Source organism: Trichoderma ghanense (genome assembly GCF_004382785.1).
Source record: "Trichoderma ghanense strain CCMA-1212 chromosome Unknown scaffold_17, whole genome shotgun sequence".
Taxonomy (NCBI): Eukaryota; Fungi; Ascomycota; class Sordariomycetes; order Hypocreales; family Hypocreaceae; genus Trichoderma; species Trichoderma ghanense.
Genome location: NW_027395680.1, coordinates 405,094 through 428,764, shown reverse-complemented (window position 1 = coordinate 428,764; position 23,671 = coordinate 405,094). Strand labels below are relative to the sequence as shown.

At 56.6% G+C, this 23,671-nt stretch overlaps 6 protein-coding genes across 6 annotated transcripts; 4 read left to right on the top strand and 2 right to left on the bottom strand.

Moving 5' to 3' along the window:
* Positions 1–171: 171 nt before the first annotated feature.
* On the bottom strand, positions 172–1,803 carry CCMA1212_009589 (uncharacterized protein; the record flags this gene model as incomplete). Its single annotated transcript, XM_073706665.1, has 8 exons — positions 172–280; positions 354–409; positions 458–610; positions 634–720; positions 874–1,041; positions 1,146–1,414; positions 1,446–1,557; positions 1,585–1,803. Coding segments are annotated over 8 exons (1,173 nt in total), but the record flags the coding sequence as incomplete, so codon positions are not given.
* A 2,932-nt stretch (positions 1,804–4,735) lies between these two features.
* CCMA1212_009588 (Putative glutamate synthase [NADPH]) lies at positions 4,736–11,214 on the top strand (the record flags this gene model as incomplete). Its single annotated transcript, XM_073706664.1, has 3 exons — positions 4,736–4,914; positions 4,978–5,018; positions 5,093–11,214. The coding sequence occupies 3 exons, from the start codon at positions 4,736–4,738 to the stop codon at positions 11,212–11,214; spliced, it is 6,342 nt and encodes a 2,113-aa protein (XP_073554841.1).
* Positions 7,402–11,269, bottom strand: CCMA1212_009587 (uncharacterized protein; the record flags this gene model as incomplete). Its single annotated transcript, XM_073706663.1, has 3 exons — positions 7,402–10,589; positions 10,632–11,149; positions 11,262–11,269. 3 exons carry the CDS (start codon positions 11,267–11,269, stop codon positions 7,402–7,404), a joined length of 3,714 nt encoding a protein of 1,237 aa, XP_073554878.1.
* A 1,313-nt stretch (positions 11,270–12,582) lies between these two features.
* CCMA1212_009586 (Vacuolar transporter chaperone 3) lies at positions 12,583–15,039 on the top strand (the record flags this gene model as incomplete). The annotated part of the gene is made up of 3 exons (XM_073706662.1): positions 12,583–13,288; positions 13,348–14,921; positions 14,971–15,039. 3 exons carry the CDS (start codon positions 12,583–12,585, stop codon positions 15,037–15,039), a joined length of 2,349 nt encoding a protein of 782 aa, XP_073554877.1.
* Positions 15,040–16,591: 1,552 nt separating this feature from the next.
* On the top strand, positions 16,592–19,419 carry CCMA1212_009585 (uncharacterized protein; the record flags this gene model as incomplete). The annotated part of the gene is made up of 4 exons (XM_073706661.1): positions 16,592–17,972; positions 18,094–18,275; positions 18,372–19,237; positions 19,332–19,419. The coding sequence occupies 4 exons, from the start codon at positions 16,592–16,594 to the stop codon at positions 19,417–19,419; spliced, it is 2,517 nt and encodes an 838-aa protein (XP_073554880.1).
* Positions 19,420–21,278: 1,859 nt separating this feature from the next.
* On the top strand, positions 21,279–22,312 carry CCMA1212_009584 (Aquaporin-2; the record flags this gene model as incomplete). Its single annotated transcript, XM_073706660.1, has 2 exons — positions 21,279–21,515; positions 21,632–22,312. The coding sequence occupies 2 exons, from the start codon at positions 21,279–21,281 to the stop codon at positions 22,310–22,312; spliced, it is 918 nt and encodes a 305-aa protein (XP_073554879.1).
* Between the last annotated feature and the right edge of the window lie 1,359 nt (positions 22,313–23,671).

Sequence of the window (23,671 nt, the reverse complement as noted above, 5' to 3'; positions counted from 1 at the left end):
GCCCCGCCATCTGCCTCGGGAAAATAGGGCCCTGGTTGACTGGCAGAGACGGCGGAAGGAATAGGCGCCGTTGCATTTTATCCTTGACTTGAGAGGCATGCCCAAGTAAAGAGTGGATATAAGCGTGGTTCAATTGGTACGTTGCGAAATGCAGACACTCCCCGTATTGCCTCAGTTGGAAGGGGCCAGTTTCTGGGAGCAGGCAGGCAACTGTGGTGGTGGCGGATGGTACGAGTACGCCTTGAAGTTGTCGTTTTCTCGTGTCCTTGACAGAGCCGCACTGGGTTACTCTTCCTTCTATCGGGCCCCCAGCAGTCCCAGTAAATACCTGGTCCTTGCTGTTCACAGCCAACTGCTCAATACAGTACATGGAGATCAAAACACCTTGGTGGCACATCTCGCAGCACCTCTGGGGGTGCGTGCAAGCAGCAGGGCCATCACCTCATTCGGATGTCACCATGACTTCGAGTGCAACCATGGAGGACGAGGACTCGCTCGTACTTGCACTTGCTCCTCTGGTTGCGAGGCAGAGAACCTTGGATGTCTCATGAACGAGACCATCTGCTTCTTGTGGCAAGTTGGCTCGTATCAGCGTTCGAGTAGCCTCAGGCTATCAACTGCCACTATCTGTACAGTAGCGTTAGACGTTCGGGCGACGGGCCGGCAATCTTGGATGGCCTGAGATAAGGACGACAGGACAGCGGCTGGGATGCTGATTGGCTGCAGGCGCCAGTTTTATGATGTCGATTTTTTGAGTGAGCGTGGCCGAAGCACCACCACGCAGCCAGATGGATGGGTCGTCCCGGCAGTATGCACGAGTATTACAGTATTACATGCGAGCAGCTCGTCAGGATGTGACATCGCGTCCCTTACACTCGTAATAACAGGCAATATCGAGACGAGACGAGCCGGACGGGGTCGCATCGGACAGGCAGGGTTGCCAGAATCGTGCCTCTCATCAACTCCGTGCATGCTGCAGGCGTCGGGGCCTTGCGCCTTATTGGCCGACGAGGTTTCTAGGACGGCCCTCCTTCGAGATGGCTGTTCGCTGGGTTGGTTCCCCCGTGGTCCTCCTCGGCCTCAATACAAGCATGGCGCCGCTGGCGCGGGCAAAATCCATAGAAGCAATCTGCGGCCCAGCACACCCGGCTGCTGTCTGCAGCGTCCGCGCATGCCCAGCCCCGGCTTTGCATTCTCATCTTGTCCACCTTGTCCATCTTGCAGCCAGAAAGTGCAACCGACCTTTCTGTTTCGGCCATGTCGAGCACCCGTGATATGAATGTGGCACGTGTGGTTATGACGGCGACGAGAAGTCGCACAGACTGCCTCGCACATGGCACCAGCTTGAGGGGGCTCCCGTGTCCCCGAGACTGGGGCGAGCACCAACCACGCCGTGGCTCGACATCCCCTTGTCCTGGTTAGTGTTGAATGTATATAGTATGTACTCGTAGTTCTCGCAATGGCGCTACCTGGGTAAGATTGCAATTGCACTGAGCAGTTGATTTCCCTGCCGTCCTGGGGTCTGCCTCTCCAGACGCCAGACCGCATGGTGGCGTTCTAGGGTCTCCGTCCATCAAGAGCAACTGTGCCATTGGCGTCGAAGCTTGAGCGCGACATCGGCCACGCAGGTGCCAGGATTTGGAAATGGTCGGCCGTGATTGGTGGTTCAGCTAAGCTTTCAGCCGTCAGCCACAGATCCTCGTGTGCATCTGTCGCCAGGCCTTCCCTTGTGTGTAAGGATAATCCCTGCACGAGCGCAGAGATGCTGTGGGGTGGGAAGGGAAGCCCTGCCGCATTCGGGCATTCTTAGCCCTTAGATTTCTCTTACACAAAGCGTGTTGCAAACCAATTGTCTGGACGACTGGATAAGCCCGCCTCTAGTCATCGAGATAGGCTGAGACGAGCGTCAGCCGCCTTGGAGCCAACCAGAAGGCCGGGAATTAGTCGCAGCTTATTGTTGTGACAGCAGGCGATGAGGCGAAAAGAAGAAAGGAGGGGCCTCTGCATTGAGTGGCCATTCGTGCAGGAGGCAGGCAGTCGGCGGTTGCAAGAACAAGCGACGGAACTGAAAGAGCTGCTTGGCACGGCTGAAATTGTTGCTCGCAGACGCTGTGGACTAGAACTGATGGGAAATTGCAGTCCATGCGGCCTTGTCGTTCTCGACGCCGTGTGTTCCGATGAACGGGATATAGAGCAGTTTTGTGCAGGTAATTCGAGGGTAATGAGAACAGAGCAGCGAGTTTCCTGGGGGTAATAGCAAGATTTTTGAGGGTAATCGATAGCCCAATTGGGAAAGTCTGGATGGAAGCCGGTGTTGGTGCCTCAGGCGTATTACGTACCTGCCTGCACAGACGATTCCAGACGCCATACAAACGCTTCATCCAGGCTTTCCTCAACTTCAGAGCATTGCCGGAGAAGACCGGGTTCTGCGTAAAGGAGCAAGATGCTGAGCAATTGCCTCAGGGGGTTACAGCCGAGGGCCAATCCTCGTTCGCCTCAGTGGACGGAGTGACGTGCCCAGCCGGAGATCCCTCTGCTGCATGCCCGAGAAACCAACAGCACCACCAATAGTGCAATTTCTATGCGGAGGCCACTTTGACTTACAAGCCAATGCTGGTGATGCGACGACTACCAAGCCCTTGTCAGGACCCCGAGGCTGGCGCGGCGTCTTCCCTGCCTCTGGAGATGCTCGGGCTCGGACTGACATCAGCGAATTGCAGGCTCGAGGGTTCTTCTGCCTCCGCGCATCGGCGCTGCTCATGCACAAGCACGACGAATGAAACCGTCCTCCCGCGTCCCCATATTCTGCAGAGATGAGATTCGACCAAAGCACGAAGCACACGCGGAAATTGCCAGGGCCTCCTCCCTCTCTGCCTTCATCGCTGGCACACACCCCCGGAGCTTGCGGTGTTTTCTGACATGTGCTTCTGGGGCCATCACCGGAGGGGCAGATCGGTCCGCAGCAAGAGGCCTGGGAGTTCGTCTCCAGCCCGGAGGCGCTACGACGCACGCCAGTCAAAACGCCGCATTTCAGGCGTTTGGTGTTGCGCCATCCTCGACGCCCCCCACTGTCGGCTGCGACTGTCGAAGCACTATCCCTGGCAGGTTGGACTGGTTAGCAGGCCGCTCGACTTATTTCTCTGCTTCTTTTCGTGGCGGACGCTTTGCTCGGACCACCTTGCGAGATCCATGGCTTGGCAGAGACACACGCTTGATGAGATGCTCATGTCTTTTATGGGGGCACGCCGGGGAAACTGGCAGACGGACGCCTCCGTCCTCCATCCGTCGTTCCTAGAATAAAAGCTGCCGCCTGCCCTCCCTCCCCTTCCAACTCTGCTTCACCTCCCTCCCTCTTTCACGTCAACTCTCTCTTTCTCATTCCATTTCGTGGCTTGTTGTTCTTCCACCAGAGCGCAAAGCGCCTCCTAGATACCAAACGAACATCTTAAGCCGGTAAGTCGTTGATGCTGATGCTTTACTTTACCCCCCCCCCCCCCTTTCGCCTGTCAAATGCTTTCAACGTCCCCGAGCTCCCCTCCTTAGTCTCCTTACCCCAAAAGCAAGTGCGATTCCATAGAGACACGGGATCAAGTGTCTGCCGGCGCCAACTTTACTTTCGACTTGGGGGAAATCGAACATTCGCCCATCCTACCGAGTTTTGGCGGCTTCTGCGGAGAGCCTCGCAATCAGAATTTGCCACATCCAATGGGTGATAAGCGCTGTTCGAGCTCAATTGGGACGGAAGGCCACGACATCTGAAGAGAAGGGGAAAACAAGGTTCTCGGACCAGATGTCTAACCGATTCGATGCAATTGAAACTGGCAGGCGGTCCCCCATCCTGCTACGTCTCGTTACGCCATCTGGACTTCAATCGGCCTCGCTTGGACTTGTCAAGGCTGAGTGGCTCTGGCGAATTGTGCTCTGTGCGATGGACGGCATGGGCTGCAGGATTGTGCAAGATTCCTCTTGTCCGCTTTCCCGCAATTCCGCGGTTCTCTGCAGACGAGCAGATGCAGGCAGGAAACACAACGCAACGTTGTCACCAGCTGCGTCCATTCGCCCGCCCTCTCTGCCGATGACGGCCGCCTGCAGCAATCCATCGTGTCGAGTCCAGACACTCGGGCGCCAAGCGGCCGCAAATGGCCTGTTTTGTGGGCGTGAGGGGCATCGTGGGGGAAATTCCCGACACGAGCGTCATCGTCTCACATGCGGTTGGACGAGCGAACGCTTAAAAATTGGAATCCCATTGGCTGCCAATTGAGGGCCGTCCGCCGGGGCTTTAGGGCTGCGAGTGCTAAGTTACAGCGCGACAAGCCCCCCCCTGCAGCGCCCAGCAGGGTCCCCACCCGCTGTGACCGGCTCTCGCCTCAGCGCTTGCAGCTCCAGGTCTCATCTCGTGCAACCTCATCGAGCGATGATGGCGGGCTCGGCAACGTTATCGGAGGCTGTTTGTGGCTGCATTGAATTGAGACGCTTTCTTCCTTCATTCACCTCCCACTCGCAATCAGATTCTTTGCACACCAAACCTTTTTTCTTCTCAATCATCACCATTGCTTCTGTACTTTCGTCGCTAACACGGGGTTGCTCGACAGGTCTGTGCTGAGCGCAGATATTGCTTCTGTCGTCCCTACATCACGTACGATACGACATTGTTGCGGGCACAAGCTGCTGCCATCTGCCGCCCTCCTCGTCCAATCGTACCGGCCCACCAATAATTGACGGATCCTCGCCTAGCATGGGCTATCTCGAGGACTTCGACGACCGACAAATCCACGAAGACGCCGAAAAAGAGGAATACCATCCGTATGAGTATCAGGCGGACAACAATGACTCGTGGGCGGGCGCACTGCCCGTGAAGCAGGGTCTGTATGACCCGTCTTACGAAAAGGATGCTTGCGGTGTGGGCTTTGCTTGGTAAGTTGCCCTCGCTACTCTCACGTTGGGTGTAATGCGGCCATGCTGACCCCCGATTTCCAGCCACATCAAGGGCAAGCCTAGCCACAAGATTGTTAGTGATGGTGAGTTGCGGCCGATGAAGCCACCAGAGCAAGTCTGCTGTTGAAGAGATGCATTTCTAACTGTCCGTCAACAGCACGAAACCTACTGTGCAACATGACCCATCGTGGTGCTGTGGGATCCGACGCCCGAGATGGTGACGGTGCTGGTGTCATGACATCCATCCCGCACAAGTTCTTCATCAAGAACTTCGAGAGAGAGGAGAACATTAAGCTGCCTCCTCTGGGTCAGTATGCTGTAGGAAACCTGTTCTTCAAGCCCGACGAAGAGACCTTCGAAGAGTCCAAGAGGCAACTGGAAGATGTTGCCGAATCGTTGGGTCTGCGGGTTCTGGGATGGCGACGGCCTCCTGTGGACTCCAGCTTGCTCGGTCCCGCGGCCAAGTCCCGCGAGCCCATTATTGCTCAGCCCTTCGTCGTCCTTGCCTCAGCATACGGCCCCGGCAATGCCCCCGAGATTACCGACCCGGCCCAGTTCAACGAGCGACACTTCGAGCGACAGCTCTATGTGCTCCGAAAACGCGCCACCCACACCATCGGCCTTCACAACTGGTTCTACCTGTGCTCTCTGTCGAACAAGAACATCGTGTACAAGGGACAGCTCGCCCCCGTGCAGGTCTACTCCTACTACCACGATCTGGTCAACGCCGACTACGAGGCTCACTTTGCCCTTGTTCACTCGCGTTTCTCCACAAACACATTCCCCTCGTGGGATCGTGCTCAGCCGCTGCGCTGGGCTGCCCACAACGGTGAAATCAACACGCTGCGAGGCAACAAGAACTGGATGCGTGCTCGCGAGGGTGTCATGCAGTCCGACATTTTCAAGGAGGAGCTGGAGATGATGTACCCCATTGTCGAGGATGGCGGTTCCGACTCTGCTGCCTTCGACAACGTCCTCGAGCTGCTCACCATCAACGGCGTGCTCTCTTTGCCCGAGGCCGTCATGCTCATGGTGCCCGAAGCGTGGCAGGGTAACGAGACCATGGACCCCAAGAAGGCTGCGTTCTACGAATGGGCTGCTTGTCAAATGGAGCCCTGGGATGGTCCCGCCCTCTTCACCTTTGCTGATGGCCGCTACTGCGGTGCCAACTTGGACCGCAACGGTCTGCGACCTTGCCGATTCTACGTCATGGACGATGACCGCATCATCTGCGCCTCTGAAGTCGGTACCATTCCCGTCGAGCCCGAGTCTGTCATTCAGAAGGGCAGACTGCAGCCCGGTAGAATGTTGCTGGTCGACACCCTGGCCGGACGAATCATTGACGATGCTGAGCTCAAGGCTGCCATTGCAGACAGATGTGACTTCCGCTCATGGCTCGACAGCGAGCTGATTACCATGCCCAAGGTCCTGGAGGCCTTGGAGGCCAAGCTTGATCTCTCTGCCAAGCCCGACGAGACTCGCTTCCAGGAGGACCCCCTGATGCTCGCCTTTGGCTACACACACGAGCAGGTCAGCTTGCTGCTCGCTCCCATGGCCGCCGACGAGAAGGAGGCTTTGGGCTCCATGGGCAACGATGCGCCCCTGGCCTGCTTGACTGATTCGCCCCGTCTCCTCTACGAATACTTCCGACAGCTCTTTGCCCAGGTCACCAACCCGCCGATTGATCCCATTCGAGAGTCCATCGTCATGTCGCTCGAGTGCTACGTTGGACCTCAGGGTAACCTGCTGGAGATGGATGCGTCTCAGTGTGGCCGCCTCCTTCTCCCCAGCCCTATCCTGTCCATCCCCGAGTTCAACGCCATCAAGAACATGTCGACCCTTTACCCCGAGTGGACTGTCAAGACGATCGACCTGACTTATCCCAAGTCCGAGGGAGTTGAAGGCTACCTGAAGCATCTGGATGTGATCTGCAAGGAGGCTACCGCGGCCATTGAGGCTCGCGACCGCATCATTGTCTTGTCCGACCGAGGAACATCTGCCGATCGTGTTGCCGTATCTGCTCTGCTGGCTTCCGGTATGGTTCACCATCACCTCGTCAGCAACAAGTGGCGATCAATGGCCGCGCTGGTGGTCGAGACCGCCGAGGCTCGCGAGGTCCACCACATGTGCGTTCTGCTCGGCTACGGTGCAGATGCCATCAACCCTTACCTCGCCATGGAGTGCATCCTCAAGCTCAGCAAGGAGGGCCTTCTCAAGAAGAAGCTGTCGGACGATGAGCTCATCCGCAACTACAAGCACTCCTGCGATGGCGGTATCTTGAAGGTCATGAGCAAAATGGGTATTTCTACTCTGGCTTCGTACAAGGGTGCTCAGATCTTTGAAGCTCTTGGTCTTGACGAATCCGTCGTTGAGAGATGCTTCAGGGGCACGGCTTCGCGTATCCAGGGTCTTACCTTTGAGCTCATCGCCGAAGATGCCTTCCGGTTCCATGAGCTTGGCTTCCCTTCACGCTACACTGTTGGCATCAAGGCTCTCCCCGAGTCTGGCGAATACCACTGGCGCGACGGCGGCGAGGCTCACGTCAACGACCCGACTGCCATTGCTAACCTGCAAGATGCAGTTCGCGCCAAGAACGACAAGTCGTACGAGGCCTACTCCCGAAGCGAGTACGAGCAGATCAAGTCTTGCACGCTGCGTGGCCTGCTTGACTTCAAGTTTGATGAGTGCAAGCCGGTGCCCATTGACCAGGTCGAGCCATGGACCGACATCGTCCGACGCTTCTGCACCGGTGCCATGTCGTACGGCTCCATCTCCATGGAGTCTCACTCTACGCTCGCCGTCGCCATGAACCGACTGGGCGGCAAGTCCAACACCGGTGAAGGTGGTGAGGATCCCGAGCGATCCGAGCGACTTGCCAACGGCGATACCATGCGCTCTGCTATCAAGCAGGTCGCCTCTGGTCGATTCGGTGTCACGTCTGCCTACCTTGCCGACTCTGATGAGCTCCAGATCAAGATGGCCCAGGGCGCCAAGCCTGGCGAGGGTGGCGAGCTGCCTGGCCACAAGGTCTCCAAGTCCATTGCTCGCACTCGACACTCGACTCCCGGCGTCGGTCTCATCTCGCCCCCTCCTCACCACGACATCTACTCCATTGAGGATCTCAAGCAGCTGATTTACGACCTCAAGTGCTCGAGCCCGCGCTCTCGCGTGTCTGTCAAGCTTGTGTCTGAGGTCGGTGTCGGCATTGTCGCCTCTGGCGTGGCCAAGGCCAAGGCTGACCACATCCTCATCTCTGGCCACGACGGTGGTACCGGTGCCTCCCGATGGACTGGTATCAAGTACGCTGGTCTCCCCTGGGAGCTGGGTCTTGCCGAGACTCACCAGACTCTGGTTCTCAACGACCTGCGAGGCCGTGTCGTGGTGCAGACTGACGGTCAGCTTCGAACTGGCCGAGATGTTGCTATTGCCTGCTTGCTCGGTGCTGAGGAGTGGGGTTTCGCTACTGCTCCCCTGATCGCCATGGGCTGCATCATGATGCGCAAATGCCATCTGAACACCTGCCCCGTGGGTATCGCTACCCAGGACCCCGAGCTCCGCAAGAAGTTTACCGGTACTCCTGAGCACGTCATCAACTTCTTCTACTACGTCGCCAACGAGCTTCGAGCCATCATGGCCAAGCTTGGTTTCCGAACCATCAACGAGATGGTTGGCCGTGTTGAGGTCCTCAAGATGCGGGAGGACCTGCGCACCAAGAAGACTGCCAACATTGACCTGTCTCTGCTGCTGACGCCCGCCCACAGACTCCGACCTGGCGTCGCTACCTTCAACGTCCGCAAGCAGGACCACAAGCTCTACGTCCGATTGGACAACAAGCTGATTTCGGAGGCCGAGTTGACTCTTGACAAGGGCCTCCCGTCTCGAATTGAGTGCGACATTGTCAACACCGATCGTGCCATGGGCACTTCGCTGTCTTACCAGATCTCCAAGAGATATGGTGGTGAGGGTCTCCCGCTTGACACTGTTCACGTCAACATCAAGGGCTCTGCCGGCCAGTCCTTTGGTGCGTTCCTCGCGCCAGGTGTCACTCTCGAGCTGGAGGGTGATGCCAACGACTACGTCGGCAAGGGCTTGTCTGGTGGTCGCCTGATTGTCTACCCTCCTCGTTCTGCCGTCTTCAAGGCTGAAGAGAACATCCTGATCGGCAACGTCTGCTTGTACGGTGCGACAAGTGGTATCTGCTACTTCCGTGGTGTCGCTGCCGAGCGATTCGCCGTCCGCAACTCCGGCGCTACGGCCGTTGTCGAGGGCGTCGGTGACCACGGTTGCGAGTACATGACTGGTGGACGAGTTGTCATCCTGGGCAGCACTGGCCGCAACTTTGCTGCGGGCATGTCCGGCGGTATTGCGTACGTGCTGGACATCAACAAGGACTTCGTCTCCAAGCTCAACACCGAGATGGTTGAGTACGGTCCCCTTACAGACCCCGTCGAGATTGCCTACGTTCGCGGTCTCATTGAGGACCACCACCACTACACGGGCTCTGAGCGGGCGGCACGCATCCTGGTCGACTTCAACCGTGCCCTGCCTCGATTCGTCAAGGTCCTTCCTACGGACTACAAGCGTGTGCTTGAGGAGGAGGCTGCCAAGGCTGCCGAGGCCAAGCGTGCCGAGTACAACTTGCCTGCAATTGGCGGGGTGCACTCCAAGAAGGAGGACAAGGCTGCCAAGCTCCAAGACATGGAAGAGGCCATTGGCGACAGCTCGGCGGAGAAGAAGAAGAGGGCTTTGGTGCTCGACAAGACCAAGGGCTTCATGAAGTACGCTCGCCGTACCGAAAAGTACCGCTCTGTCGCCACCCGAATCAAGGACTGGGCCGAGATCAGCTCCCGTCTCGACGAGGACGAGCTCAAGTACCAGTCTGCCCGCTGCATGGACTGCGGTGTCCCCTTCTGTCAGTCGGATACCGGCTGCCCCATCTCCAACATCATTCCCAAGTGGAACGAGCTTGTGTTCCAGAACCAGTGGAAGGACGCGCTCAACCGTCTGCTCATGACCAACAACTTCCCCGAGTTCACTGGCCGTGTCTGCCCCGCCCCCTGCGAGGGAGCTTGCGTCCTGGGCATCAACAGCGACCCTGTCGGTATCAAGTCGATTGAGTGCGCCATCATCGACCGTGGTTTCGAGATGGGTTGGATGGTGCCTCAAATCCCCGAGGTCCGCACTGGCAAGAAGATTGCCGTTATCGGGTCCGGTCCCGCCGGTCTGGCCTGTGCTGACCAGCTCAACCGAGCTGGCCACACCGTGACCGTGTACGAGCGCGCCGACCGCCTGGGTGGTCTCTTGATGTACGGAATCCCGAACATGAAGCTGGACAAGCGCATCGTCAAGCGCCGAACCGACTTCATGGCCGCCGAGGGCATCAACTTCAAGACGGGCGTGGCCATTGGTGCCGAGGGCCAGCCATCGCTGAAGGACCTCAAGGCCAGCCACGACGCCGTCGTCATTGCTACTGGTGCCACCGTTGCTCGCGATCTTCCCATCAAGGGACGCAACCTTGAGGGCATCCACTATGCCATGGAGTTCCTGCACAAGAACACCAAGTCTCTGCTCGACTCCCAGCTCGCGGACAACGCGTACATCTCGGCCAAGGGCAAGCACGTCGTTGTCATTGGCGGTGGTGATACCGGAAACGACTGTATCGGTACTTCAGTCCGCCACGGTGCCAAGTCCGTGACCAACTTTGAGCTGCTGCCCCAGCCTCCTGATGAGCGTGCCAACGACAACCCTTGGCCCCAGTGGCCCCGAATCTACCGTGTCGACTACGGCCACACGGAGGTTCGCCAGCACGACGGCAAGGATCCTCGAGAGTACTGCATCATGTCCGAGGAGTTTGTCGATGACGGCAGTGGCAAGGTCAAGGGCATCAACACCGTCCGTGTCGAGTGGACAAAGAACCCTAGCGGCGGTTGGGACATGAAGAAGGTTGAGGGCTCCGAGCAGTTCTTCCCTGCCGACCTCGTCCTGCTGGCCATGGGTTTCCTTGGACCCGAGGCTCGCGTCCTCGGCGACGAGATTGAGAAGGACGCTCGCAAGAACGTCAAGACGGCGCCCGGCAAGTACAGCACCAACGTGGAGGGCGTGTTTGCTGCGGGCGATGCTCGCCGCGGCCAGTCCCTCATTGTCTGGGGCATCAACGAGGGTCGTATGGCGGCGCGTGAGGTTGATTTGTACCTGGAGAACTGCACCAACCTGCCTGTGACGGGCGGTATTGTTAAGCGGACTGCGCAGGAGATTTTTACCAGGATTGCAGCGCACTGAAGGAAATGAGTTATGATGAAGCATGGTGTTTTATTGGATCGTGTAACGAGTACATGTATTGGTTTGCATATCTCCGCGTTTCTTCTTTTATTGTCTTTTGAGGTACAAAAAGGTAGTTTAGCAATGATACCATAGCCTTGTATTATCCTCTTGAAGCCGTTTGTCTAGTGATTGTGTTCTTGGCTATCGGCTTTTGCAACGAGGCTGTCCATCTACAGGGTTCAGATGAGAGTACCCTACACCACCAGCGTCTCACTTGCGTTTGGTTCCCCTCGACTAACATCAAAAACTAGAAAAGAAAAAGTCAATTGCAATTTTCTTATATGACAACATCATCAATTGCTTCCAGCTTTCAAATCTCATCTCGGATGTCACCTCGCTCTGGTCCAATCGGCTCAAGCAATTCACCTTCAATGCGGGGCAGAGCCTGCGTCATCTCGCCGTTTTAGCGCCTCCTCAAAGCTCCAGGCAAGCGTCCATCAAATGCCTGTCGGGCCTGTCTTCAGGCAGGATGGAGTTTGGGTACACGTGCCTTTTGACGGAGCGGTGATAGGCTGGCACCGCTGAACAACAGCCGGGTGTAAGCACCTTCAAGAGCACTGGGGACAGAGATGTTGGTGCCGAATTGAGTCTTTGGAGTGGTCCGTTTAGTCTGGCATTTGCATGTGAAACGAGGGAAGAGCCGTTGAGGGGGGAGGGGGAGAATGAGAAGGGGGAAGAGTTTGGCGTTTTAAGGTTCTTTTTGATGACATAGGTGAAGTGCCCGGACGGTCAAGGTGAGGCTACAGGTAAGGTGCCAAGGTGCTCAGCAGCTGGAGAGGATGAATCTGTAGCAGTAGGATTTAGTGTTGTGGACCGGGGTTATAGTGGATGGATAGGTGCAGTGCAGTGCATTAGCGGATAACGGGCTAGCGGCAGAGCTTGGATCGTAGCTTGGCGTGAGAAAGGCCTAGAATTTGATGCACGTGTGGCGGATCCCAGACCGAGCTTGTTCTCGTCCTTCCCCGTGCTTCGTGACTTGGACTTGTTTCTTCTGCTGCTCGTCATTTTCTTGGCCGCTCGGCTTTGGGTCAATTGGAACGAAGACGTCGTTACTCGTATTGCTGTTCTGCGGCAGATTACGGAGGCAGCACCGCTTCATTGTGTCTCTTCCCTCCTGCTCAAACTCTTTCCCCGTGGCTCTCCAGCCTCGTCTTTCCCACTCAATTGCTAGCCAAGAACGTTTCACCGCCGACACAGAGCTCGTGCAAACTCTACCCTCGACTGATACGATACGCCATCGAGCGAGATACCGAACCCGACGAATTGGCAATTACATTTGCCCCTTGCTTGATCACGGGCAAAACGACGTGACACGAGGCCGGCGAGATGCGTTTCGGAAAGACCCTCCGCGAGTCGATATACCCGCCGTGGAAGGACAAGTATGTCGACTACGGCAAGCTGAAGAGCCTCCTGCGGGAGGACCAAAAGGACGACGAGACCGTCTGGACCGAGGAGGACGAGAGCCGCTTCTGCGACGAAATCTTCAACGTCCAGCTCGAAAAGGTGGCCCGGTTCCAGCAGGAGCGCTTCGACGCCCTCAAGCAGAGGGTCGATGCCGCCTTTGAGAAGCTCAAGGAGTATGCGCCCCCCGCCGAGTCTGGCGCTGGTACGGACGCCGCTGATGGCGGTGCTGGCGCTGGTGCTGATGCTGGCGAGAGCAGCTCCAGCAAGCCGGGTCTCAGCCGCGAAGAGCTGAATGCGAAGCTCAAGGAGCTCGAGGCAGAGCTCGATGACATCACCAACGAGGTCAAGGCCCTGAAGAAGTACAGCAGCCTCAATTATACCAGCTTCCTCAAGATTGTCAAGAAGCACGACCGCAAGAGGGGAGACCGCTACAAGGTGCGGCCAATGATGCAGCTGAGCCTGGCTCAGCGGCCGTTCAACTCGGAGCAGGGATACGCGCCTCTCCTGAACAAGCTGTCTGTCATGTACTTTGCTATTCGGCAGCAGTTGGAGGAGGGCGATCAGGTGCCGCTTGATCTGGATGCCTCGGCCGAGACGCACAATGGCGAGCGGTACACAGCTCACAAGTGTAAGTATGCACCGGCTTTACCTTTTCTCAAGCCTGTCTTGCTAACGTGCTATTTGCAGTCTGGGTCCATCCCGACAACTTGCTCGAGGTCAAGACGCTCATCCTTCGTCGACTCCCTGCTCTCGTCTACAGCGAACAGTCTGCTAAGGAGCTGGACGGGTCTGACTCGCCTTCCATCACCTCGCTCTACTTTGACAATGAAAAGTTTGAGATATACTCCGAGAAGGTCGAGCAGCAGTCAGAAGTCACTTCCCTGCGTCTGCGGTGGTACGGCCAGCTGAGCAGCAGGCCCGAGATCTTCGTGGAGCAAAAGTCGGCCGATGCCAACGGCAACAGCGAGGAGCACAAGTTCACGATCAAGGACAAGTACGTCAAGCAGTTCCTCAACGGAGAATACACGGCGGAAAAGGCGATACAGAAGATGGAGAGGATGGGCGAGTCCCCGGAGCAGATTGAGGCATACAGGGCCACCGTTGCCAGAGTCCAGGAGTTCCAGCAGAGGAAAAAGCTGCAGCCGGTGCTGAGAGCCAACTACGTCCGCACGGCCTTCCAGAAGCCTGCCGACGACCGCGTTCGCATCTCCATCGACACCGACCTCGCCTTCATCCGCGAGGACACGCTGGACAAGAGCCGCCCCTGCCGAGATCCCAACGAGTGGCACCGAACCGATATTGATAACAGCAACATGAAGTACCCGTTCCAGAACATCAACCAGAGCGAAGTGTCCAGGTTCCCCTATGCCGTGCTGGAGATCAAGCTGAAGGAGGATGGCAACCGCAAGCGACCGTCGTGGATAGAGGACCTGATGGGCTCCCACCTGGTGCACCCTACTCCTCGCTTCTCCAAGTTTGTCCACGGCGTTGCCTCGCTGTTTGACGACTACGTGAACAACCTGCCTTTTTGGCTCGGTGACCTGGAAACCGATATTCGCAAGGACCCCCAAAAGGCGTTTGAGGAGGAAGAACAGCGCCGGGCCCAGCGCGCCGACGACGCCATGGCCGTCGGAAGCCTCATTGGAACCGTGCCCAGCTCCTACAAGGCGGCACAGAGCTCGCCCGTCGGCAAGTCCTATCTCGAGGATCGCATGGCGGCTGATGCCAAGGCGCATCTGTCCCGCTCTCTGCGGCAACAGACGTCTCAGCCTCCTCAAAGGCAGGAAGAAGAGGGAGAGAGCAGCTCCCAGTCTCGATCAGGAGGATACGGCACCTTGTCGTCGGTTCTTCCAGGTCTGTCACTCTCAAAGTACGCCATTGCCAAACGAGCTCACGCTCGTCTCCCCGACGGCGTAGTGGAGCCTTCCCAATGGATCAAGAACACGGGAGAACTCAAGGTCGAGCCCAAGGTGTGGCTGGCCAACGAGCGAACATTTCTCAAGTGGCAGCACATTGCAATCCTGCAAGGCGCTCTGGCCCTGGCGCTGTACTCGGCTGCGGGAGAGAACACGATTGCGCGGTGGATCGGCATTGCGTACATTGGCATTGCGGGCTTTGCGGGCATCTGGGGCTACAGCGTGCTGCGAACTCGCCGGACCATGATCATGGAGAGGAGTGGCAAGGACTTTGATAACATGGTTGGGCCGGTGATTATCAGCGTGGCCATGATGATTGCGCTGATTGTCAACTTTGTTCTTCAGGTAAGGTGATTCTTGCATGGTATCTTGGATGAAAGCTAACAGGATGCAGTACCAAAAGGCTTTTGCCAAGATGAAGGATCGTGACTCTGCCATGCCGATTACGGACGAGCTGAAGTAGGCTGGCGTATGCGTGCGTCTTGTATAACAGTGACGAGGTTGGAGAAGCCCGATAATTTGTGTTGGCTCTCTCTCGCAGATTGGTTAATGTTGATGGTGTGTATGTGTTCGTGCACACCGTACCTGTTTTGTTCTGCTATGGGGAACGGAGAGTTATATCCTCTTGTTTAGCGATGTTAATAGGACTGCGAAATTCTGATTGCGGTGTATATACTCTATATGAAAGGCCACGCGGTGTACTGTTATAAGGTATCATAACGAGTGCTGTTTATGTGATTTGGTGATGGACTTGAAGACAATTGCGATTCTGTGCTGCGTTCGACGAGCGGCATTCCGGAAGTTTGGTGATGTGATGGGGGTGGTGATTGGGTCAGGTCGCTCTAAAAGGGCCGGGGTTTGGGGATGAGCAGGGTGATGGTCTTCCATGGACGCCCAAGTAGGGGGAATCATACAAGTACCATGTCTCTTCTGTGTCTGGTGGTTCGGTTCCCCTTGCGAGACTCCTTTTTTTCCGGGGATGCAGCGTTTATGTGCAGCGGTAAGGCATGCATGCAGTTGAAGTCGCATCGGAGAGGACCTGTCATATTGTATTGTATGGGGGATTTGGGGGTGCTTTTGGGGAGGAGCGTGGATGAGGTTGGTGTTTACTTGGAGATGTTGCTTGTATTTCGCGGATTCTTGGATGAAGGTGAGGCTGGAGGATTTGAGGTGATGGGTTGGTGTCTTGGTGATGCTGGATATGCAGGGAGGCTGTAGGTATTGTGCCTTACTCGGTCCATGATCCTCTTGTCGCAGGTATGAATGGATGTGCATTGTTTGCGGTCAGGGGATAAGATGTAAAGGTCACCAAGTGAATGAGCATCCGTTGTAAAACTTTGAAGAGAGGTATGCTTGTCTAGATCTGTATTTGCTTCCCTTTCTACTATTAGTGCATTGTGAATAGCATGAGCAAACAGCTCGAGAGCAAAGCCTCGTGATTCATGGTGCCAGAAGATGCTGGTCTCCAGTAGGCGCGGGCGGCTATTGTGCCATCCATGCCCATTGTTCTACCTGTACGTCCTGCCTCAACTTTTTTTTTCTTTGTCCTTTTTAACTTGCGCCCCCCCTTCCCTTGTTTGACATTCGATTTTGCCGTAGAGCGTCTGTTTTCCCTTTCTTCTTCACCTTCTCTTCTACTCCTACCTTTCCCTCGCGCCCACCGAGAAACCCGTTGCGACTGCATAGCAGGGAGATTCGAGCGCGTGACAGCGCTGGGCGAACCTCTCACCTCAGGTACCTACTGGAAACGAATGCGCCTACGATGAACGTGCCAGCGACGGAAAGCTAAGAAAGGAAGCCGAGCACAGGATAGAGCCGGCCATGCGCTGCCCTCTTCTCGCCACAACCGGGCGATTGACCGACTTTTCGTGAGAAACCATTCTTCTCTCGTTTGCTTGTCCCCATCGCCTTATTTTACCAGGCGCGGAGCGCTATTGGGGGGAGCGAAGAAAAGGGCTTAACTGAAAGCGGACGGGTGGGCTTTCGCATTGAAGTAACGGGAAGACAGAGCAGCGATGGAGCAGAAGAAAGAAAAGTCACGGTTTTGGGGAGGTCTTCTGCGCGGAGAGAGCCTGATGAAGCGAGGCTCGAGGGTGGTGCGCAAGTACCAGGACCTGCTGCGCGGAGAGGCGCGCGACGACGGGGAGGGCGAGTGGGAAGAGGACAACGAGGACAGGGAGCTTCAGCCGCAGCGGCAGCAGCCTCAGCAGCAGCATCCATACGACGAGCAGGAGGAGAAGCAGCGGCGCAGGCTGAGCGAGGGCAGCAACAGCCTCATTGTGCCCAACCGGGAGCTGCCGCGCAGGCGGCGCACGATTGATGGCGGGAGCGGCAGTGACATTCATAGGCGCTCACCCAGGGCCTCGGCCACGAGGCGACGGCCCGATGAGTCGCTTTCTGGCCGGCTTCAGTCGGGCTTTGGCAAGAAGCGAGACAGCGGAGCAGATGTCAGCGGCAGCAACGACAACGCCGCAGCCACTGCTGGCGACAGGGGCAACAAGGTCGCGCAGCCGTCGGCGGCAAATGGAGGCCAGAACCCGCGATGGCCGCCGACGGCGGTGTCGAGCCTCGATGAGCTGCCCCATAGAGAGGCCCTCGAGATGATTGCGCACGGGGCGCCGACGTTCAAAGGCCGCAAGAAGGCCATCCCTTACGCTTCGGACCAGCACTATGCGCTCTACGTGACGGCCTCCAAGACCCGGAGCGGAGGCACCGACGTGGCGAGGCCAAACGACGCCATGTCCCATCTCATGACGATGAAGGTGCAGGAGCACGGCCATGCGTCGTATCCCTGGGAGACGATAGAGCAGCCCAGCTACGCCTTCTTCTACGGTCGTCTGGGCGGCACCATCACGCTCAACCAGTGGGCTGCTGCGGCGAGCAACATTCCGGCCAAGATTCCGCTGAGGGACTCGGGGGTCGTGCCGCGGCCGGTGAGCCTGGAGCAGATATTTGCGCGGCTCAAGGACCTGCAGCAGCTGGGGCTGGAGGACGACGACTTGAGCCTCCTGTATCGATCTCTGTACAAGCGCTTCCTGCGAGACCCCGACAAGCTTCTGAGCCCGCACAAGACGCTGGACAAGCAAATCGCCGACCTCATCATGGCACTGTCGCGGCCGGACTGGATCGACTACACGGAGCCCAAGAACCAGGTCGTGACTCGCTTCATATTCAACGGCTCGACCGAGGAGGGCCGGGAGCAGTATCACAAGTTCTTTCATCAGCTGCTCCTCAGCCTCGAGCTGGATTTGCGTATCCAATCACGCCATCACGATGACTGGGCCAAGGAGAAGCTGCTGCAGCAGATGCCCCCTACGATCAAGTGGAACCTGGCACTTGCGAGACGGTGGCGAGAAAACGTCCGAATCGAGACGTACGGCGATTCCCCTCAACAAGGTATGTATCATGCTGAGTATCTTGCATTCCCCCCAAGGGAGAAAAATTGATTGTAGATGGAAGCCATGAGCGCTTGTGCTTGGTTTGATGGGGGACACGAAGCTAAGGAGTGTCTTCCTAGTGAAACTGCGATACAAGCTGAAGAAGCGGCAAGTGAAGCAGCTCAAGAAGTTTGCTCAGATCATGAAGTGGCCAAATCTGAGGGATACAATGGAATCCCTGCGGCAAAAGGACGAGGACTTCTCTCTGGACGCCATAAGCTCGGATGCGTTTGCCTACTTTAGCGGACTCGTACTTCCCGGGGTAAGTGGCCTCCCTCTGACATCACGGCAGGAGGATGAAGACGAGGAGAGACTGTGGAGGAGATAAGGGGTAATTGCCTTTGCTAACAGGTTGCAGCCGACATTTTCGTTCCTCATCATGAACACGCTCATCGATCTAGACCCTGACCCGGCCACGAATGAGCTGGCCCTGCTTTCTCACATGCACCCACACTCTGGCTTCCAGTACCGTAATAGTCACACGTACTGGTCGGCGAGCTGCATCGTGGGCAAAGTGCTGGCTCCGACGTGCCACTCGGTCGCAGGCTGGGTCGGGCCTTGCAGGCCAACGTCAGAGCTTGGCCGGTCTCAGATTGCCCGCATCCGCACCAGGCAGCCCAAGCAGCGAATGACGCGCGAGGACGTCGAGACGATGAGCACGCGGTCCGATGCGCTAGGGCCGCGGGCAGATGCATATCCCGTGCGCGAGTATAAGCTGGCGACGCTGGACAGCGAGCGGTACGTGGTTGACGCCGTGCGGATGGAGCTGCTGAGCTTCAAACCGGTTCCTGCCACGGGGCGCGAGAGCGGCGCTGCGGGCCCTCGGCTCTTTGATGCCCAAGCGCAGTTTGCCATTGATGGCGTGTCCTGGCCGCTGCGGCTCATGTACGATGTGAGCTTCGTCTCCGCGTGGCCGTGTGCGGATGGGCCGCATCCCCTGTTTTACGACTACGAGTACAAGCTCGTCAGGGCGGACGATGTCGTTCGCATTCGCAATTGGTCCGGCCTGTACGGGGGAGACGGCCAGCACTCTGGGCCCAGTAGCACCGCCTCGAGCCCTCCACCGGCGGCCGACGCGGTCCATGCCGTGGTCGATAGGGACGTTGACGATGAGAAGGTGCTCGTGGTGGACGCGGTAGGGGTTCGAGACAACGAGGTGCTGGCGAGGGCCTGGTGCGCTCACTGGGGGCTCAGCGCAGTCGTGGCGGATATCCACAAGACTTGGTATGTCCGAACGGATCATCCATCTCCCTGATTTATTTCGTGTACGGTTTCACTTGGGCTTGACTGACTGACCGGGGCTTGGGGGGGGATACAGCATGGCGTGTGCGATCCGAGAAGCATACGCGGCGACACTCACAGTCGTGATCCTGACCGAGGACCACTCACACGACGATGACGAATAACGAATAATGAAGTTTACGGACGATACGAAGCAGTACCTTTTTGGCGTGATCTTTTTTTCTTCTTACTGTGTTTTTATATGTTGCAGCTATTCGCGGGGAAGAGGGACGAGGCTTGAACGATTCGGCAGTGTGGATGTTGTGCTCGCACACTTGCAATCAGCATGAAGGAGCCGAACGGAGCTTGGCTGGCGCCGTCTCGTGTGATTGGGCGGAAAACTGCAAGGCCAAGGCTAAGAGCAGTTTAAACGTGGACGGCTTTGATTTTTGATGCAACGGAGCGGCAGTTTGATCCTGAGAAGGAGATTGGTGCGTGTGAGAGCACAGCATATAGTGCATATAGTATTGAGAGAGAAGTTGATGAAGTTGCGCGCGTGCGAACTCGAAAACACGCCATTCTGTGCTTTGCTTTTTTGCCACGACGAGGTGCTTCAACGAATTGGGCTGATTGCAGCCGATGTTGTGACATGCCAACGGGGGGGGCGGTTTTCCGTTGATACCCGGTAGTGATGGGTTTCGATTTGATACGATAGGCTTCGATTTGATTGACTTGCTGATGCTGTGTTTCTTGACAAGTTGGACTAGGGGCTCGGACACGAAGTTGTTTTGAGTTGAGATTGAGTGAAAAGGGGGATTTACGGGGGTTTGATGCTCGTCGTTAGAATGCAAGCCCTCGACGTCACCTTGCAGAAACGAGGCAGCGATATACACTCGGAATGACCCTTTTTAACATACAGCGGGACAGTTGCTTGTTAGGATTTACGTACGGGTATGATGTTGATGGCTGAGACATTGTGAAATCATGGATTCTTATATCATCATTTTTTTTAACATCAGACCAGTTTTCGCCTTGAAATTTGGTAATGTCTGTTGTGAAGTTGGTGGAAGAAGAGCCGATCTGCTGAACGTGTGTGTCTGTGCTTTTTAATTTTTTTTTATTTTTTTACACCGTCGATGACGGTGATGCAGCGGATATCGGGCTGAAGCAGAGCAGATCGAAGGGGAGATGGCAGATCGAAAAGGACGCTTTGTGCCGTGTCCTGCCGTTTCCGGGTTCGTTCGTTCGTGGGAAAATAGGTGTAGTATCACGGCTTTTGGCATGGCAGGTTTGGGTATGAAAATGTGTTACTCGAGGGGAGAAAGGAAAACGAGAGAAGGGGGGAGTTACACCGCACATACAGGTAGGTTTGGACGTGACACCGTAAGAGGCGTCTTGATTTTTGTTGTTGTTGTCGTGTTGTTGGTTCTTGGCTAGATGCAATCTTGAGGTATTTCACACTTTGCTGCTGCTGTGTCTCACTCCCCTCATGCTGCTGTCCACGCCTGTCTTGGTATTTTCCAAGGAAAATTTTGTGTCTTGGCGAAAGGAGGAGAACAAGATAGAGAAAGAGAAAGAGAAAGAGGCAAAGAAACTGGTACCGTTGAGTTGAGTTGAGTTGACGTTGATGTTGTTCGCCGCTTGTGTGATTTTTTCGTGCAGTGCGTTTTGCAGGTGAGACATTCGGAGGATTTCCGCCTTGGAGATGCCCGTTTGAGATGTAACGTGTAGAGTACGTAGTTTCTGCTTCGAGTTCGTACATTTGTACGTTGCGTGAGAGGGTGGCGTTTCTGAAGGACGGGCGTGTACAAGATGAAAAGCTGGCTTTTGGGCTTCTTGGGAGGGGGGTTGGCGCTTTGATGATGATCGGGGTTTATATCAAGAGGATATAAGTCGGACGGCTTTCGTCTGATATCAAGCAATCAACTAGCATCACTCACCCTTTCTTTCAAGAGAAAACGAAGACATCCAACATTACGAACCATACACCATCTATCAAACTACAACCAAATAGCAGTTGACTGAGAGACTGGTGTTGCCCATCATGCCGAACCGCCTGTCGGGCTCCTTCAAGACGGCCCTCGTCATCGCCGTGGGCGAGTTCTGCGGCACCTTCATGTTCCTGCTGCTCTCCTTCATGGGGGCGCAGACGGCGCTCAACAGCTCCGGCGGGACGCTGGATGCCTCTACGCTGCTGTACATTGCGTCGTCGTTTGGGACTGCGCTGGCGGTCAACGTGTGGGTGTTTTACCGCGTCACGGGAGGAATGTTTAACCCTGCGGTGAGTTGTGCTTCTCCTTGTGCAGTCACCTACGGCTCTCTTCTCTCCAGTCCCTTGCCTAGCATGGCTTTGTAATATTGGGGACAACAATGCTGATGACAAGACACACTCCCCAGGTCACTCTCGGCCTCGTCCTGGTCGGCGCCGTCAAGCCCGTCCGAGCCCTCTACATCTTCCCCAGCCAGCTCATCGCCGCCATCGCCGCCGCCGCCGTGACGGACGGGCTCCTGCCGGGCCCCCTGGGCGTGACCAACGGCCTCGGCAGCGGCACGAGCATCGTCCAGGGCCTCTTCATCGAGATGTTCCTGACAGCGCAGCTGGTGCTGACGGTGTACTTTTTGGCCGTGGAGAAGCACCGCGCGACGTTCCTCGCGCCCGTGGGCATCGGCGTCTCCGTCTTCATCGCGCACATGGCCGGCACCAACTTCACCGGCACGGGCATCAACCCCGTGCGCTCCCTGGGCCCGGCCATCGTCACGGGCAACTACCACGGCTACCACTGGATCTACTGGCTGGGGCCGTGCCTGGGCGCGCTGCTCTCCTTTGGCGTCTACTCCCTGCTCAAGGTGCTCGAGTACCAGGTGGCCAACCCGGGCCAGGACGCGGGCGACCCGGAGGAGGCCAACGAGGAGGCCCTCGCCGCGGCCGAGATGGGCACCGAGGGCCTGGCCATGTTCAGGAGCAGGAGCCGCAGCGGCAGCGCGCCGGGAGGCGTCGGGCTCAGGAAGGACTCGGCGCTGAGGAGGGGGTCCGCGCCAGAGGGGGGGAGGCCCGTCAGTGCGGCGGAGGCGGTCTGAGGGCTATTCGTCGTCGAGACGAGAAACCGTGTGTTTCTTCTCTTTTTGTTCTTCTTCTCTCTTTCTTTGATGGCGGCTTCTTGTGTGATGTGCTGTTGTTTCTTCCCACAGGCTGTGTCACGCAAGGAGAGACATGGCTGCTTTTGTGCTGGGTGCGCCACGAACGGCTGCGAGATTGCGGCATCGAGTCTAGTTTGTGCTGGATGGGCGTCGGAGGTGAGAGTATCATTGCATACAACTCTCTACCTTGTGGTTTTCCCAGCCAGCCAAGTTGATGTTGTTAGCCATCCATCAATATCTCAGCCGTTACACCGCAATCGGAGCGCCACACGAGCTGCAGCTGTCTCTGTCACGCGTGGGATGACAAGACGATGGGGGCCTCCTACTACAATACGAGAAGAGAAATCTGTTCGTTCCTTGTTTTCTCGAAGAAAAAAAAAGCCACCAGGGGCTGCAAAGACGCTTGCGGCCAGCCGGGCCCCGGAAAAAGCGGAGGAGGAGGGAGGAGATTTTGATGGTTCTTGGCTAGGCAGCGATTTAAAGAAATGGGGAGAGAGAGAGGGGGTGGGGGTTATTATTGGGAAAGGGATTCGGGAGGAAGAGAAAAAGCTGGGAGGAGAGGGAGGGAGAAACTATCGTGAGGTCCGGTTTTGGGGAGGACCTGCTGATGGGAGGAGAATTTCTAGGGTGGATGCGGGAACTTTTCTGCATCGTTTCATTGCTTGATGAGATTGTCCTGATGATGTAGTAGCCCTTCGATTCATGTTCATGCCATGCCCCTCGATTTTTGCACATGAGAACATTAGCATTGACAATCATTTATGAATTTATATCCCAGACCCAGACCAAAGATTCCCTTTATTCTTTCCTCTATTTCCATCCTCAGTGTCCTTTTCTTCCATGACACTCACCCTCCCACGTGTCTTGTGGCAACCCGATCGCCGTCATCGCCAAAAGGCGTCCATCCTCGGCGAAGGTGATGTGCAGCAGCTCGCACCATATTTAGCGCTGGAGTTGAGGGGCCAGTCCAGGGAAGCGTAGGGGAGTTTGGGGTCCCTCAGGCGGGGCAGCCGGGGGGCACCTTTAGCGGGACAGGGCCGCTAAGAAATGCTGGAGCCTGCGCTGGGTCCGTCCATCGTCCATCTGACGCTTGATTCCCGTCGACAACCTGAACCGAAAGCTGCTGCGTCCGCCCCAATTGGCTGACGAGGTTGCGGCAGAAGCAACGGAGGTGGACTCGCGGCTGGGCGTCTCTGCAATATGGGTGCTGGACACACGCCCCTAGGTCCGGTCAGGTCGGGGCTGTTATAGAGCGGTGGGGGTTCCGGCTTTGCGCCTGTCTTTCGGGTCGTCCGTCAG